Genomic DNA, 16687 nt, shown 5'->3' with positions numbered 1-16687 from the left:
TGACACCCAAAAATGTCTCCAGACACGACCAAACGTCCCCTGGGGGCAAACCACCTCCGGTGAGAACCATGTACATGAGAGCCAGTACTGTGCGCACCAACAGCTCAGCCAATTACACAGAACGCTCTCGACGGCGGAAAGGCCATTACCAGGACTCACCATTGCGGGCCAATTTTGGGGTAGTTCGGGAATTCACAAGGTTCTCCATCTCCAGATGAATATCTTTTGTTTCTCCAGTATCATACAGATGGCGCACCTGGCAGGAAGTTTACAAGTTGTAAAGAAGGAAAATCACATACCAAGTAATAAATTCCCGACTGAGAGCACACTGACTGAAGTGGAAGGCTGGGGAAAGTGTAGTCAGAAGGTGTAACGCCAACCTTAATCCCTTCTGGGATACGGTGGATCACGTACACACAAATGCGTGTGACCTGTAAGAACCTGTGCTCAGAGACAGCCACGGAGGGCCCTTGCACAGTCTCTGCTGGGCCATTACTGCTGCCCAGTGACAGCAGGTTTCCCCCACAAACACAGAGGCCTAGATGTAAAGTGAATAAAAAATTACTCTAGAACACAGGCAAATACGTTGAATGGGCTGCTTTCTCAGCATTGTTGAGCTCCCAGGGATTATTATGCTTTGTAAAATGTCACTCTCAGTGCAGTAACAAGGCTTTAGACATTCTGAGTTGGCCAGCAGTATCTTTTACTTGCAGAGGGTCTTATCTTTGCACGTTCTCTCAAGTGACCAGTGCTGTCTGCCTGCACAACGATCCTGGGAGCAGCAGGGATGGTGACCTCCATGGTACAGATGGGGAAACAAGTTCAGGGAAGGTGAGCGGCAGCCCCAGGTCACGGTGACTGGTGGCAGTGACGCAGGTGCCTGCTGCACGTCCTGACTAGAGAACGAGGGCTGAGCTCCTGCACTGTCCACGGGAACCAGGAGATGGGACAGAGCCCTCCAGTCACCAGACAACCCGCTGCCCTAGCTGGTCAGTCTGCTGATGGCAGATGCCTCCCTCAGCCAACTCAGGAAGACGTATGCTTGGATTGGGAAGGAATGCTGTGTGCGCCTGTATTCACAGAGTCTGACTGGTCCTGACCGTGGCTGGGACACGGATGACGGGCCAGGGGCGCTTACCTGGCTTGGCCGGAGGAAGTTGACGTTCATGTTGGGGTATCTGGTGACGGGGTCTATGCTGTACTGGCTGAAGTTCTTGCTCACATTCTCGGGGGTGGTCTGAGGCAGCAACCTATAAATGCTTTCCCTGCAACAATGAACAACAGTGCACTCAGAGCAGTGACAGCACCAGAAGCTCCTCCCTTTCCTTTGATAATATTTCTATTTTCTGACAGTCCAGGGTGGGACAAATCCTCCTCCTTGTCGGGTTGCCTCCAACCCCACATCAGCCCTGGCTTCCCATCCCCACCATCTCAATGATCCCACAGGCACCAGACTGTTAGGGGCCAAGGAGAAGGGCAAGTCCACTGCTGTGGGCAGGGAGCCAAGTCTCACTCTACTTTACTGCTGCGCTGTTTTAGCAAGTAGGCCAATGTTTAATTTTTAAGAAAATCACTGATGAAAAAAACTTGCCACCAAATTTACCCAGAGTACCTTAGGTAACAGACTTAAAAATGGTATCGACCACTAATTTCATCCAGCAAATCCTCTTTCTCTAGCTCTGGTCAAGGCACTTGTTCTTTATTAGCAAGCGAATCCGAGACCTTACCTCATCTGCAATTATCTGCTTCACAATGTCTGACAGTTGAGAGTCAATGTTCACAAGCACTTTGTTGTTTTCCTTTGGATTCGAAGTCACTTTTAATTTCTTCTCCTATGTTAGTACATCCCCTGCTACCACACTGATTTCATTAGTACAAGTCTCTCTAGTTTAAGGACAGGAAGATTAAATGCACTATTTTCATGTACTGGGTTGGCCAAAAAGTGCCTTCGGTTTTTAAGTAAAAACTAAAGACACATTTTTCATTTTCACCAAGAAATTTATTGAACAATGTATTTACCCTTTTGTTCCACTACCTTCTGCCATTTTTCAGACAACTTCATAATTCCATCTTCCCAAAACTTTTTATCTTTTTGAGCAAACAACTGTTCCAGGTGCCTTTTACAGTCTTCCAGGGAACTGAAATTTTTTCCATTTAGAGAATTTTGTAAAGACCGAAATAAATGGAAATCCAAAGGTGCAATGTCTAGTGAATACAGCAGATGAATCAGAACTTCCCAGCTAAGGTATAACAGTTTTTGCCTGGTCATCAAGGAAACATGTGGTCTTGCGTTATCCTGATGGAAGATTACGCGTTTTCTGTTGACTAATTCCAGACGCTTTTCGTCAAGTGCCACTTTCAGTTGGTCTAATTGGGAGCAGTGCTTGTTGGAATTAATCGTTTCGTTTTCCAGAAGGAGCTCATGGTAGAGGACTTCCTTCCAATCCCACCATATACACAATGTCACCTTCTTTGGATGAGCACCGGCCTTTGGTGTGGTTGGTGGTGGTTCTTTTTGCTTGCCCCACGATCTCTTCCGTTCCACATTATTGGACAGTAACCACTTCTCATCGCCCGTCACAATTTGTTTTAAAAACGGAATTTTTTGCTACGTTTAAGTAGAGAAACACATGCGGAAATATGGGCAAGAAGGTTTTTTTCGCTTAACTTATGTGGAACCCAAACATCAAAACGATTAACATAACCAAGCTGGAGCGAATGATGTTCAGCCCTTGATTTGCATATTTTGAGTATGTCGGCTGTCTCCCGCGTGGTGTAACATTGATTGTTCTCAATTAATGTCTCGATTTGATCACTATCAACTTCAACTGGTCTACCCAACCGTGGAGCATCGTCCAGCGAGAAATCTCCAGCACAAAACTTTGCAAACCACCTTTGACGTGTTCAGTCAGTCACAGCACCTTCTCCAGACACTGCACAAATCTTTTTTTGTGCTTCAGTTGTGTGTTTTTACCTTTCTAGAAATGATAAAGCATAATATGCTGAAAATGTTACTTTTTTTCTTCCATCTTCAATATTAAAATGGCTACACAAAAATTCACCAATTTTGATGTCTTTTTTTTTTAATTTAATTTTATTTATTTTTGACTGCACTGGGTCTTTGTTACTGCGCGCAGGCTTTCTCTAGTTCTGGTGAGCGGGGGCTACTCTCTGTTGCAGTGCCTGGGCTTCTCATTGTGGTGGCTTCTCTTGTTGTGGAGCACGTACTCTAGGCGCACGGGCTTCAGTGGTTGTGGCACGCGGGCTCAGTAGTTGTGGCTCGAGGGCTCTAGAGCGCAGGCTCAGTAGTTGTGGCACACGGGCTTAGCTGCTCTGTGATGTTTGGGATCTTCCCGGACCAGGGCTAGAACCCATGTCCCCTGCATTGGCAGGCGGATTCTTAACCACTGCGCCACCAGGGAAGTCCCAATAAGTCTTTTTTTAAATGCAGGCTGATATGACAGCTGTCACATACAATCTAACAAAATTGTTTCGAATGAAGTTAAAGATAACTAAGTGCTACTAGAGCCATCTTAGGGAAAAAAACGAATGAACCTTTTGGCCAATCGAATATTTGTTCATGTAGCTGTCACAAAGGAATCAGAGAGCATCCTTCAATGTTACACAAAGATTCAGATACCATTCATCAGTAACAAATTTGATTTGAAAGGGATAAGAGAACATCACTTAGATTAGATAATCTTTAAGTTTCTATGATTTTTTTTTTTTTTTTTTTTTTGTGGTACACGGGCCTCTCACTGTTGTGGAGCACAGGCTCCAGACGCACAGGCTCAGCGGCCATGGCTCATGGGCCTAGACACTCCACGGCTAGGGCACGAACCCGTGTTCGGACCGGGGCACGAACCTGTGTCCCCTGCACCGGCAGGCGGACTCTCAACCACTGCGCCACCAGGGAAGCCCTAGGTTTCTATGATTTTATGAATACCTATCTTGCTTTCCCTCTCCTAAATATAAAAACATCATTAATGAAGAAGGAAAGAGAAACCTGAACTCTGCCTGAGGAGCAAACCACTGACCCTCCTGTGTCACCGCAGAAGGACGCCCCTCCGGTTACCTCTCTGCCAGGACTTCCAAGGGGCTCCTTCCCAGAGACCAACTGCGCACCATCCAGGCCGAGTCCATAGCAGCTAGAAAGCCCCGGGCTATTCCTGTTCCCATTGGCCAAAAAGGCTACAGAAACAGAAAACAAAGAATTAACCTGAATTACCTTTTAAAAGAGGGAAACTAAACTAAGGAGGAGAGAAAGAGTTTGCTGTTGAAGAGCAGCTGTACCCTGCCCTTCCCTTCCCTACTTCACAACCTGCAGGCGGGCAAGTCACAAAGCCTTCGGAACTGCCACCCACAGTGGCAAGCCTGGGCTCCCCGTGGCCTGGGGCCCTCCCCTGTACACTAGACCGCGTGGCAGTGCAGACACTCGCTCCCTAGCTGGGACCCCAGAGCTGCCCCTCAGTGCGATGTCCCCTCGCCAGGCCTCCAACCCGAACTGCCACCTCCCGCTGCTCAGCACTCACCTCCAGAAGGCTGTCCCCCACCAGGGCCACTAGCAGCTGGTGGCCACCGTGCTCCCGCACCAGGGCCGCGTTCTCGGAGGCGTACATGCACGTGAAGTCGAACATGGCCACGTCGGGCTGCCCGTAGTGGTTGATGGCGAAGTCCAGGGAGGGCAGCTGCTGCTGGGTGGAGAAGTCAGCCGCCTCCCGGGCATAGCTCAGCAGGGCCTCCTGGTCCACATTCTCCCGGGACAGCAGGAGCTCCGTGTCGGCGTAGTCCTATCTCCAGAGGGAGAAGAGGCTCGATGGAAACGCCCAGGCAGGGGCGCCAGAGCCCGCCGGCCACAGCCATGCTGCGCGTGCCAGACGGAACCTAGTTCCGCAGCCTTCCCCTCCCTGTTCCCAAAGCAGTCTTCTATGCAAATTCAAAAGAAAAGGGGGGAGGCTGTTTCTAAAGAAACACAGGTTTTGCCGCCTAGAAACAGCACCCGCTTTTCCATTTACTTGGAACAAGTCACTGCTTCTTCAGTCTAGTCCACTCCACCTCACGGAGTTGCTTTGAATACCAAATACAATGATTTAATGTGATGACGCTCTGCAAACTGAAAAGCATTCATAGTTCAGGCTGCTATCAGCAATCACCATCTTCTGGGCAGCTGCTGGACCTACACGGGACACTCAACCTTGCATAGCTCATCGAACCCAAAGGAAGAACCTGAAAGCTTCAGTGCCAGAGGGATGAGGAGGTGGGGGCAATAGGAGTCCTGGGGGCCGGGAAGAAATACACTGAAAAGTGGAACAGAAGTCTTCAAAACAATACACAAGATTCTGAAAGTCCCCATAGTAATCCACCAGCAAAGAAAAACAATGATGAGGGAAAAGGGCTTTCCACAGAAAGGATCGAGAAACTCCCTTTCTGTTTTGGAAGCTCTGGCACACTGAGCCAAGTCTTTCTTCTCAAGTGGGACCTAAGCTTTCCAAGTGCTCCTGATGGTACTTTCCGCTGGCACTACAAGATGTAAGAGCCAAACACAAATACTCAGGTTGGTCCCAGAAACTGTTCAACACTTAGTAAGTGGCCACCATGGGCTCTAAGTCTTAGCTTGGTCCCAAGGCATACCAATGTGTTCACCGGCTATTTCTTACTGATAGAGCATCCAACTAAATATATCTTGCTCATGCTTTTGGCAGAATGGGCTGTGCCCACTGCTCTGTCCTGTTCTCCTCACACGCATAAAGGGCCACGGGGCTGAGACACAGACACGAGGTCCACGAGCTCCCAGCTCCCCAGCACCGCCCGCAGACAAGGCAGCACCATAACTCAGACTGCAGTCACCCGACCCATCATCATCCTGCAGAGACAAAGGACATCCTGAAATTCAGCCGCCAGTCTGCGCTGGGAACCGCGCGGGCCTAAATCACCGCATCTGGTGCCTCTTCTCTCCACTCATCACACAGGGACAGTTAATTCTCAAATCCAGACCAACAAGACCAAGTTAAGACTTAAGAAACTCTCCTTAAGGAGCCATCCACCTGTGGTTCTCTGCGTCCACGTTCTGTCATCATCCCAGGGCATCTCATACAATTAGTCATCTGGAAAAAAGGCTTAGCTGGCCCTGGCTCTGGGTGAACAAGAGCCCTCATTGTCAGGCCATAAAGAGGTCCAAATATAGCCTGATCCAGGCACTGTAACCATACCTGCAGTAAAGCCAGAACCATTCTCAGGCTCCCATAAACACCAGTTTTTGCTTCTTGGTCTAACTCCCTTCCCTCTATAACCCCCTTCCAAAAGATGACCTACTAACCAACCAATAATCGGTCATATATGGAACTCATCATAACCACAAACAGAATCACCTGAAATTAAAATGAATATTTATGCATGAAATACTATGTGAGATTTGCTTTGCACAGCCCAAAGTGGGAGTGGGGAGTGGGCAGGGGTACTCCTGGGACAGTGCTGGCCACGTGCTGACAACTGCTAATGCTGGATAACAGGCACATCGGGGTTCATTACACAAGTCTCTCCACTTTCGTTCGTGCTTGAAATTTTCCATAATAAAAGATTTTTTTTTAAGTTAAACTAAAAAACATCAGAGGAGTACAAAGTACATGGTCCCAGGAGATGAGTGAGGCACTCATTTTCATCCCCTTGCAGGAAAAAACTCATCAGACAATAAAATTCTTTCTCTTGGTAATCACATGACCCAGTACAACATAAAAAGCGGTTTAAAAGAAATCCGTGACTCACGTGCAGTATCACCCCTTTGTCCAGTAAACTCTGCTTTTTGGCTGTCATAACAAAATAGTGTGTGTCATCTTTGTAGTAGACGATGTTCTCCAAATCGATCCCTGCAACAGAGAACAACGTGCACATAAGGGTCTGCTGAGATGAAGGTGGGTTAGGCAGCCAGAGAGACTGTCCTGGCCCACAGAGGCCAGGGTTGTGGAACTCCAGACAGGGAACGAGAAAATGAAAAAGGCACCTGAGCCTGATCCTCACCTCCTGCACATTTGTTCATGAAAAGGGGGGGAGCTCTGGTTATCCTCACACTGCTCTGCATTCACCTGACACCCTGTTATCCTGGCAACAGCAATCAATCAGAAGCAGAAACACAAGGATGGGAAGAAAGGAGAGGTTAACCTCTAGTAAGAGGGTTTGAGTCAGTTCTCAGGTTAAACCTCTTTGATGCTCGTCAAGGCAATGGGGGAATCTCCTGGACTCTCACGGGCAGGACAGACAACTGGATGCCTGGAAGTACAGAGTGCACTACTGGCTCTTTAATTCGATTAACCTGAAAAACAGATGCAGTGGGAAGAAACCATGTTCTTCCGGAAAATAGGTAAGTGGAATTTGCCACACATTTTTATTACAGCAAAATGTCTAAGTGAATCCATCTATTCACAAGCTATCATACAACAACCTCATTTCTATCTAGCACGTGGTTTACTTCAAAGCCAAACAAACTCAGGAAAAAGAAGACACACTCAACACCTAGAGTCAGGTTCTCAACATACCAGAGCTCCCCTCCAACAGCCGACGGCATCAGGCACCACCATGCAGAGCCAGGCAGGGGGAAGGGCTGGAGGAGCAGCCCATCCCTGCAATGAGGACAAAGGACACCCGAGTAGGAGACAGAGACACAGAAAGCATAACGCTCAGAATGAAGCACGGGAGTGAAGGAGGAGCAGAGGGGCAAACAACACAGCAGTTTCACTGATGACCGCCCCCCCCCCGACCAAACCCTCCAAGAGAAAGATCACAAGCGGTATTTAAATTTCTATCCTTTTGGCTGTGGAGGCATTGACACCAACCTGTGGCTTCCCTCAGTTCCTGGAAAAATTTTTGGTTGAATATAAAAGCCACACCACTGATCTCTTCCACTTTGGCTTCTGCGGTTGTATTTCGGTTAATAAAATTTGCTGTAATGGCAATGGCCAGTTTGCCACGAAATTCTTTCCGACGAAATCCTGGAACGAAAGAAATTTTCAGAGGTGGCAAAAGCTGGCTAAAGAAGGAAGATCACGTCACACAGGCGGGGCGCTGAGGAAGACATGAGGGAATATGGGGATGGGAATCAATGGGAAGGTTTTAGGGCAGCTCTCCTCTATCTGGAAATAAGGTGTTTACCTCCCAAAGACTGTAACAATCCAGGAAAGACGTCAGTCACCCACAACTAACACACCGCTGGAAATCTGACGGACCAGAACAGTACTCAGTACAAGGGGTTCCATTTCATAAAAAGGGACGCTGTCTGCTTTCATAACTTAGGTTTAATCCTGCAATGTTCCCTGCTCACGGGTGGCTTGTCTCCCTGTGCCCTGGAGAAGTGGCCCAGTACCAGCTGGCGGGGCGAAGGTGGGGCCTGCCGTTCACCCAGCCTAGGCAGCGCACGCGTGAGGATTCTCAGGAGCGGGGCCTCTGAAGACACAAGCTCTTGGCAGGGTTCCTCCACATGAAGCAGGTGAAGGAGACAGGAGCACTACCCGTACCTTCCAAGGTGTTCCTGCGGCCATCCCCTCCAATGATCACTTCAAACTCATATTCTGATACAGGATGGGTTTTGGGGTGCACCAGGGCCCGCCAACCTATCCCTGCGGATGGAAGTCAAAATGAAGGTTATCACCCAGACCCATTCATATATCTAAGACATCTCTAGGTACCCAGGTGTGCAGACTGCACAAAACCCCACGCCAAAAACACACCAGGCATAAGCATGGGGTACAAACCAAAGAGAGAAAGAAGCCTCGAGGAAGGGTCACAAAGGAACGTCCCCACCACACGACTTCCTATAACAAATCCAAGCCCTTGTAATGTCTAATACTATGTCAGAGGCCTCCTCATAAGTCAAAAGTTCCTCCAAAGACACAGGCTGTGCAAATGGAGACACCCCTTTAACTAGCTCTGAAAACAACCCTCAGATTCCTCTCTTCTCCCTGGATCTCATCTTTCCTCACCTCTTCAAGGCCCTTTTATCCCTCCTTCATTTGTTCACTCACGTTCATTTTCTTGGTCCTCAGGAGGCTCCACAAGTCCTTGGAATTCCACATTGACATGGATTTCAATGCCTAGGATCAATGCTACTTTCAAAAGTATTAGTTGAAGCTGACGGATACCTGGGTGAACAGGAAGATTACAGGAGTGAGGGCCCAGGGGGTAGAGAGGACAAGTCAGCATCACTGCTCCGGTTCCCCCGTCCACCAATGCAGAGTTTATCCAGATGCTCAAAGCCACCTACAGCAGGCGGCTCTTCCGAGCCATGCTCCATAGCGTCTTCTTTTCTTTCTCAAGGGCAAATACAATTCAGTGCAAGAGGTGTTCTAGAGAGACACACAAGCCTACCTCTCAAAAGCTCTGAGACAGAAGGAGACTCTCCCTTCCATCCTCCCTGACACAGAGCCACAGTGACCGAGCAGCACCTACGATCCTGACAGGACTCACCACAGGAGGCAGAAGACAGGCACCCCCAGGGGTGCTTCCAATTGGATACAAAGGGCTGCCTCACTTCCTGAATTGCCCACGGCATCTCTCTCTCAGCCTGTTCCCTCACTGATCTTCACACTCTTACACGCTGAGAGGGGATCCCTCAAACCAACCTTAGTCTCTTACCATTCCCCCTCCCACCACTGGTCTACGGCTGCAGAAACTAAGGCTCAAAATAATTGAAAATCTTGCTCATTATCATAGTGAGACTTATTTATTTGTTCAGTGTCCAATGAATAGTTCCCAGGTGTCAGACACGGATGGCCCCAGGTACACTGAGAGAAAGTCTGGGCCCTGATGTGGGACCCTCTCAGCTCCAAGACAAATCCTGCCACACACAAGGCAGACAAGTCCGCTGATATACTGACCTCGGTCTACTGTTAACACCGACTGCCTACAGGCTGAGACCAATGAGCTAGGACTACGTGCTAGTCCTCCACGCAGCCGTCTCGGCTATCTCCCCCACTTCGCACCGTTCCACGTCACACTCCCAAAGACTTGTTCAATCCCCTGCTAGCGCACATCTCATTCCTGCAGATGGCTGTTACCCATTGCAGCCCGACAGATGCACAGAGGGCTTCTGCTGCCGGTGGAATGTGGCATCTGCTGGCCAGTGTCTGATAAACTGGCACAACTGCTTCAAAGAGCAAAGGGGTGAGTAGCTGAATGTTTACAGGACACATCTGAGGAGCTCAGAACAACAGTTCCTTGATAAGGCTGTCCTGCAATCATTAATGATGATCAACAGACAAGACTTCAACTTCATAATGTAGACAACAGTCTGTTCTGAACCGCTTTTCAGAGCGGCATGAAAACAAAAGCACCGTCTGCATTAACTTCTGCCTCGATCACAGGCCCAGGCTGAGCTTGGAGGGGACAGGAGGAGAGCAGGAGCCCTCCACGCTGCAGACCTCACGAGAATCACTCGGCCAAAGGGATCCCACTATCTACTTGCCACTCACAGCCAGACTAGGAGTCTGCTTCTTTCATCACTGTGGCTCCCCAGGACCATCCCCAGAGTCTTTGTTCTCACATTAGGAGAGTACCCACCTAGCACACCACAGCAAGCTGCATACCTCGTGCTTCTCCCATCGGACTAAGAGCCACCAGAGGGTCAAAGCCCAAACTGGCAGTCTGTTTCCTAGCCTGGCCCCAATCCTATCCCACCCACTGCCGGTGCTCAGTAAGCGCTCAGGATGTTAGAATTCCTTAAGCTAAACTCATTTCATAGGAGACACCCTGGTAGTTAAGAATCTCAGGTTACAGAACCACTGGAGGGCAGGTATTTTGACTCCAAGCTGAGTGTGTTTTCTACACAATAGATACTAAGGATGTCAGGACACACTGGGCTTCTGAGTACGAATTCCTCTGGTAATCTGCCTGACTCTTTCTCCTGAAAAATGAGTAGAGGGTAGGGGTGGGATCCTACAGAAGAACTGATTTCACTTACTGATGTGGTCGATGGCTCCAGCACAGAACTTGCCGTAGAACTTCTTGGCACCCAGGCCTCGCAGGTCGTGTATGGTGAACGGCCAGAGATGCAAGACATTGTTGCGGGAGAAGGCATCTCGTTTCTCAATCACGACCACCTTAGCTCCCAATAAGGATAAATCGATGGCTGTGCGGAGACCGCAAGGGCCAGCTCCAATGATGAGACACTGAAAAACACAGCTGCTTTCAGGGCGAAGGCAGCACCTCTTGAGCGCATAACCACCATTCCCTAAAGCCCCCCAGTAGGGCTACTCTCCCCATGACCAAGAAACCTTCAAACCCATCCGGGTCAGAGAGAAGTGCCTGCAATGGCTTCAGAGAAAAGCTGTGGGCGCTCTGGATGGAGGAGACTTAACTGTAAGTGCTGGACAGAAACTCAGACGTGGCACCTGCAGATCACATTTATCTGGGTCCTCACATCAACACACAATATGAAGATCACATCTCATCTCTCAACAACAGGAAAAAACCTTCTCGAAGGTTTCTAAGTCAAGCAGATCTCTGTCCACAGAGGCACAGATCATTAAATACAAAGCCAAGCAATCTTAGGGTCCTGGAATGGACCTACCACTTGAGAGACTCCAAGGTGGTAATTTTCAAGAGCCAAAGTTTTATGTGCAGAAAAGAGTTCTAAAATCACCAACTTTAGACTGAAAATCCAGGGAAATGATCTTGAAGATCCATATTCTAGAGAAGTACTCAGGGTGAGACCACACACTTATCTTAACTAGTTGGCATGCACGTTCAGAAGAAAGACATGCACTGTTTCTGGCTTCCGATTCTTTTTATTCTTTTTTCTTTTTCCATATGAATTTATTTATTTATTTATTTATATTTTTAATTTTGGCTGTGTTGGGTCTTCGTTGCTGTGCACGGGCTTTCTCTAGTTGCAGCGAGCGGGGGCTACTCTTCGTTGTGGTGCGCGGGCTTCTTGTTGCGGTGGCTTCTCTTGTTGCGGAGCATGGGATCTAGGTGCGTGGGCTTCAGCAGTTGTGGCTCGCAGGCTCTAGAGAGCAGGCTCAGTAGTTGCGGCGCACAGGATTAGTTGCTCCGCGGCATGTAGGATCTTCCCGGACCAGTGCTCAAACCCATGTCCCTTGCATTGGCAGGCAAATTCTTAACCCCTGTACCACCAGGGAAGCCCCTCCAATGCAGCCAAAAATAAATAAATAAAATTATATATATATATATATATATATATATATATATATATATATATATGTATGTATACGTATATGTGTGTGTGTGTATATATATATATATATATGTACGCATATATATAAAACTCTATAGAGTGCACTTGAATTACTTGCATTTTGTGGATGAATATCTACCCAAATGCAAACCAACACAGGGCAAGTTAAGGCTCTTGAAAGGACAGTAACAACAGTCACAAAGTCATCTGCAACTTCATTTCCCTGCTAGCTTTTCCGAACTTCTCACAGAAAGTGCTCTTACTAAGGAGGAGAGCAGGAATGTATTACCTTTCTCCTCTCCCCATGCCTCCCCCTGCACAGGTGACTGGGCATCTCGGGTCTTTGCCCAGGCCTACCCGTTTCATGGAAACTCTATTTCTCTAGATTGTGAAGAAAGCAAAAGAAATACTTTGGTTTACAAAGCCCTTGCTTATCAAGATAGACCTCTGGAAAATGGATGAAAGGAGGTCTGAAGCCTGTGGGGAAAAAAATCCCCAAGTTGGCAAATACTCTACACCTTACCAGAGGCTGAGTCTGGAACAATGACTTTGCCAAGCGCCAGGCTGCCACGGTCAGACAGGACACTGACAGGGCCTGGCTACCTCTTTGTTCAGAGGCCTGCATCCTCCTAACAGTCTGAGATCCAACTAGAGCCTCAGCAAAATCAAACAACTCCTACGGTGTTTGACTGCAGGGCTGTTCTCAGTAGCTGAAACCCCGAATGTTCCTATGTGAATCCACGAGATAAAAATGGGGCACACAGAACAGTCGAATGAACGAACACAGGTAGCGGATCCACAGAGTTCTGCCGCAGTGTGAGCCTGACGGCCTCCCTAGGCTGTGGCCTCACCAGGCTACCTCCACCCAATGCTCTCTCCTTCTCCAGCTGAGTCCCTGGGTCAGTGCCCAGGGCCTGGGCGGCCGCCCCTACCTTAGTGTTAGTGCACGCCTTTCCCTTCTTGTAGTCTTTGTGGCTGCCCCGCTTGTCCAGCTTTGCCCAGAGGGCCTTGGCTCTCCAGTAGTTGAGCTTGGACTTGAGCTTGTGGTAAAAGGAGCGGTGGTCCTTAGGCTTCAGTTCCAGGTGGTCGCAGAGCTCTTGGAAGGCCTTGAGTGTCCCCTTGCAAGTGGTGGCCTGCACGAACCGGTCAAAGAGGATGTGAGCCCGATTCGTCGCCTCGTTCTTACGCTCCTCCATGTCTCCCCACTCTCAAGCCCCTGACAAATGGGGCAGTGGGGGGGCTGTCGATCCACCTGACGTCGTCACGTTAATCTAATAAAGAAAGAAAGAGGAACGGTTAGCAAATCCAAAGCTGCATCTAGAAACGTTTTCTAGGAGACATAGCTTTTCAGAGTGCACTTCCTAAGTGTTGCAGGCACTTGTTACACAAGCGTGATAAGCTGCCCGTCCTCTAGACTCCAGGCACCGTCTGAGACACCGCGGGCAGAGAAATGAGGAAGACTGCGGTTGCTTTCAAGGATCTTACAGTTTAGTGGGTGAACAGAAGCTTAGATGTGCCCTACTAACTGTCAGAGAGAGAGAGGCTCAAGGGATGTGGGAACGCAGGGGAAGAGCGCCTACGTCATGGGGGAGGGATCCTCATCCAGGATGAGCCTCTGAGGGATGATATCTGAGGGTTTCAGGATGAATTAGTGTCAACCAGGCAGGGAGGAAGCACAGGACGTGGAAAAGGAAGTAAACTGGAAGGCTTGCAAGGGACTCTTACAGATGAAAGGGTCAGGGATGTTTCCCGTGGAGTGAGTGGTGAGCCCAGGCTGAGGGATTACAAACAGAAGCCCTCATCTGTGGCAGGTTCCCTGTTACAGCTGAGCTGCCTTAGTGGAGGGGCTCACTAGGCAGTCGGCTGAGTCGGCTCGGGGGCACAGCACACAGGTGGTAGCTGACCTGTGAAGGCTGGTCAGATCACACGGGGGAGCCCTGGGCTCCGGGGGAGATCTGGACTCAGCGAGGGAGGAGCTGGCAGCCAAGGACGAGCGTGCTCTGAAGAGCTTCCGAGGCACAGCGGAGAGGTCTGAGAGCAGAGCCAAGGTTGGCGTTTAGGGACCGAAGTCCTGCCATGCGGACGGCACGTGGCAGGTAGGATTTTACAGCCATTCCATTTTGCCCACAAAGAAACCTGACAGCAGTAATGATGCCGTCTATACCTCCCACTTATCAAAAACCTCCAGCACCTACCAGCCTACGTTTGCTGGGAGAAGCTTCAAGAAGGGAGGGGCCCCGCAAGCACTCCTTCACCCACTCCCTGCCTTGGGTCTGTACCACACTTACTTGTCATCACTGCGGAGAACTGCTGCTGGGGGCGGGAGGCAAAGGGCCAGAGGCTGGAACAGGGCGAGCAGAGAAGCAGGGCAGGGCAACAAGACGAGCAGCACCTCGGCCATGGGTCCACACGCGCCAGGCCCGGGCTGCCCCACTCGGCCTCAGTTCTCCCTCACGTGAGGTGAGAGTGGATGCCCCGAGTTCAGTGTGGGAAAACCCTCCCAGCCACAGGACTCAGGCCCGGGGCTCCAGGCGACTTCCCGCCGGGTGACAAACAGGGCTGAGCCCGAGCTCTGCTTTAAAGAGGACCTGCTCGTGGAGATGGCAGGGGATGGAGGAAGGGAGCTGCTGACCCACTGTGTTGGGGGGAGGAGGGGTGGAAGTGAGGAGTGACCCGCTATTTAGTGAACCAGCCCAGGGCAAAGGGAGCCACCAAACTATGTGCTGATGAGACCCTCTGCTTGCCTCCCCAGGCCTGGAAGAGCCCCACGTCCCGTCCTGAAGCTCTTACAGGCGGGAGAAGCCCCCTTGGGAAGCAGGAATAAGATTCTGCTTCTTTCCACACTTCACCGTGTATTATAAGGTTGAATCGAACCAACTGGAGGTGTGGGTGGTTTCCTGAGAGAAGGCAGTACCTAAATAAGAGGAACTGCCACTTTCCTCTTGTGTTTTCTGTGTCAACAGACACAGCACTTGTTCTGCAGAGGCCGAGGTGAAGATGGTCATTCTTTACCTGAAACACACTGACTTGGCTTCTCATCTCAAATACATCACTAACTCAACAACCCCTCCTATGCACACTGCTAAATAACAGCTTGTCCCAATAGCCACGTGGCCAAGAGTCCAACAAGAAATGGAACTAACCTTCAGTTTCCCCTAAATAAAAGTTTATTCTAGGTAGTGCTAAGCAGCAAGAGAAATATTTTAAAGTTTCTGAAAAGAGCCCATTCTTCTTCTTACAAGTCAATGCTCATCTTAGAAACTGCAGGTAGTCAAAAGACGGCTTTTAAGTGGCAGAGAAAACCAGACATGCTCATCCAGAAGCAGAAGAAAGGGTAATAACCCACGACTAGAAACAAGGGTCCCGGGTGTTGCCCGTCGGGGCCTCTGCAGCTTTATTTGCTTTGCTCGTGCAGCCAGCGCTCCTGCCCGTGCATGCCCCATGTGTGTGCACAGCTCTCTCGAACCCCACCAGAGTCACAGTGTTTAGAAAGCTTTGAACACACCGGCTCTGATCTCTCTGCCTCTCGTCAAGAAAGAAAATGATTTTTCTTTGTTCCTGAACAGCAGCAGCCAGCCACCTTCCACGCCCTGCCAGGATCTGGAGCCCGAGGTACCACCGTGTTCTAGCTGACACCGACACGCTCAAGATCCTGCAACATGCATTTCTAAAGGCCTTTCCCCTGTCTCACCCCACCCTAAAAGAGTCTCGGCATTTATTTTCAAAGAAGAATTCTGACGTGTGGGCTAACACCCCCTTGGTTGGCTGTAGCCCACCCTGTTTGAAACAAACATTTACTTCCAAAGAGCTGAGCACTTGCTCAAATCAAACCTCACCACAGATGAACACCTTCATTAATAACTGGCCCCCAATCCTTCTGCTGATGCAAAACACTTTCAAATGAACAGGTTCCAGCCACTCCCGGACAGCTGCAGAGAGCCTGCTTGCAAGAGGCAGACAGGGAGTAAGTGCCCAGTGTAAGAGAGTTCCACCTGCAGGTCACTAATGACAACAGATAAGTAGAGGGAAGCTGGTTCCTGGAACAATGTGACAGGCACCCGAGGTAAGACTACACAAGACCAATTCCCTCGGGCTGCCTCAGCTTTCCCCCTCTGTGAGCCAAGTGGCCGTAGCAGAAGACACTCCAGTGTCTGTTCTGCAGCTCTGCTGGCGGGACAGCCTCGTGCAGCCTGGGGACTACCCGGCACTGGGTTCACGCTAAGAGCAGCTGAGCAGACGGCAGAAGGACCACTCCCGCCATCGCCCTCATGCTTTCATTCCTGAACGTCAAACCCAGGTCGTGCTCCTCCGGGCCTCTCCTGGACCACCCCCATGTGCTGTACGTCCCACTAGCCAGGGAAAATCAACAGTCATAAGCGCAGGAGCCTACATACCAGGAAACCTGGCCAGAAGGTGCCAGAAATCCTGAGGACTGAAAAGTCAAGGTGTGGAAGGAAGGGACGAGGGAAGTGAGGAGCCTGAGGAGAGACGAGGAAGAGGTGGGGC

The 16687-nt window shown here is 49.7% G+C and overlaps 1 protein-coding gene across 17 annotated transcripts in view; it reads right to left on the bottom strand.

Annotated features, from left to right (window-relative positions):
* The window catches only part of MICAL3 (microtubule associated monooxygenase, calponin and LIM domain containing 3), a 175138-nt gene that overhangs the window by 86864 nt on the left and 71587 nt on the right, over positions 1-16687 (bottom strand). For all 17 annotated transcript variants that reach the window (XR_003791078.1, XR_003791079.1, XR_003791080.1 and 14 more), the window contains 10 exons: positions 13114-13452; positions 10946-11153; positions 9012-9128; positions 8505-8606; positions 7827-7982; positions 6763-6863; positions 4533-4790; positions 4076-4191; positions 1139-1265; positions 160-256 (listed from right to left, as the gene is read on the bottom strand). Coding sequence is in view for 14 of the 17 variants with exons in the window: in XM_029205072.1 (XP_029060905.1) it covers positions 160-256; positions 1139-1265; positions 4076-4191; positions 4533-4790; positions 6763-6863; positions 7827-7982; positions 8505-8606; positions 9012-9128; positions 10946-11153; positions 13114-13377 (1546 nt within the window). In the remaining 3 variants the exon portion in view is untranslated. The remainder of the gene's footprint in view (positions 1-159; positions 257-1138; positions 1266-4075; positions 4192-4532; positions 4791-6762; positions 6864-7826; positions 7983-8504; positions 8607-9011; positions 9129-10945; positions 11154-13113; positions 13453-16687) is intronic.

This window comes from Monodon monoceros, unplaced genomic scaffold (genome assembly GCF_005190385.1).
Source record: "Monodon monoceros isolate NGI ecotype Baffin Bay Population unplaced genomic scaffold, NGI_Narwhal_1 Super_Scaffold_6, whole genome shotgun sequence".
In the NCBI taxonomy this organism is placed as follows: domain Eukaryota; kingdom Metazoa; phylum Chordata; class Mammalia; order Artiodactyla; family Monodontidae; genus Monodon; species Monodon monoceros.
Note: the sequence above shows the minus strand (reverse complement) of the source record. Positions and strands in the feature narration are given on the sequence as shown.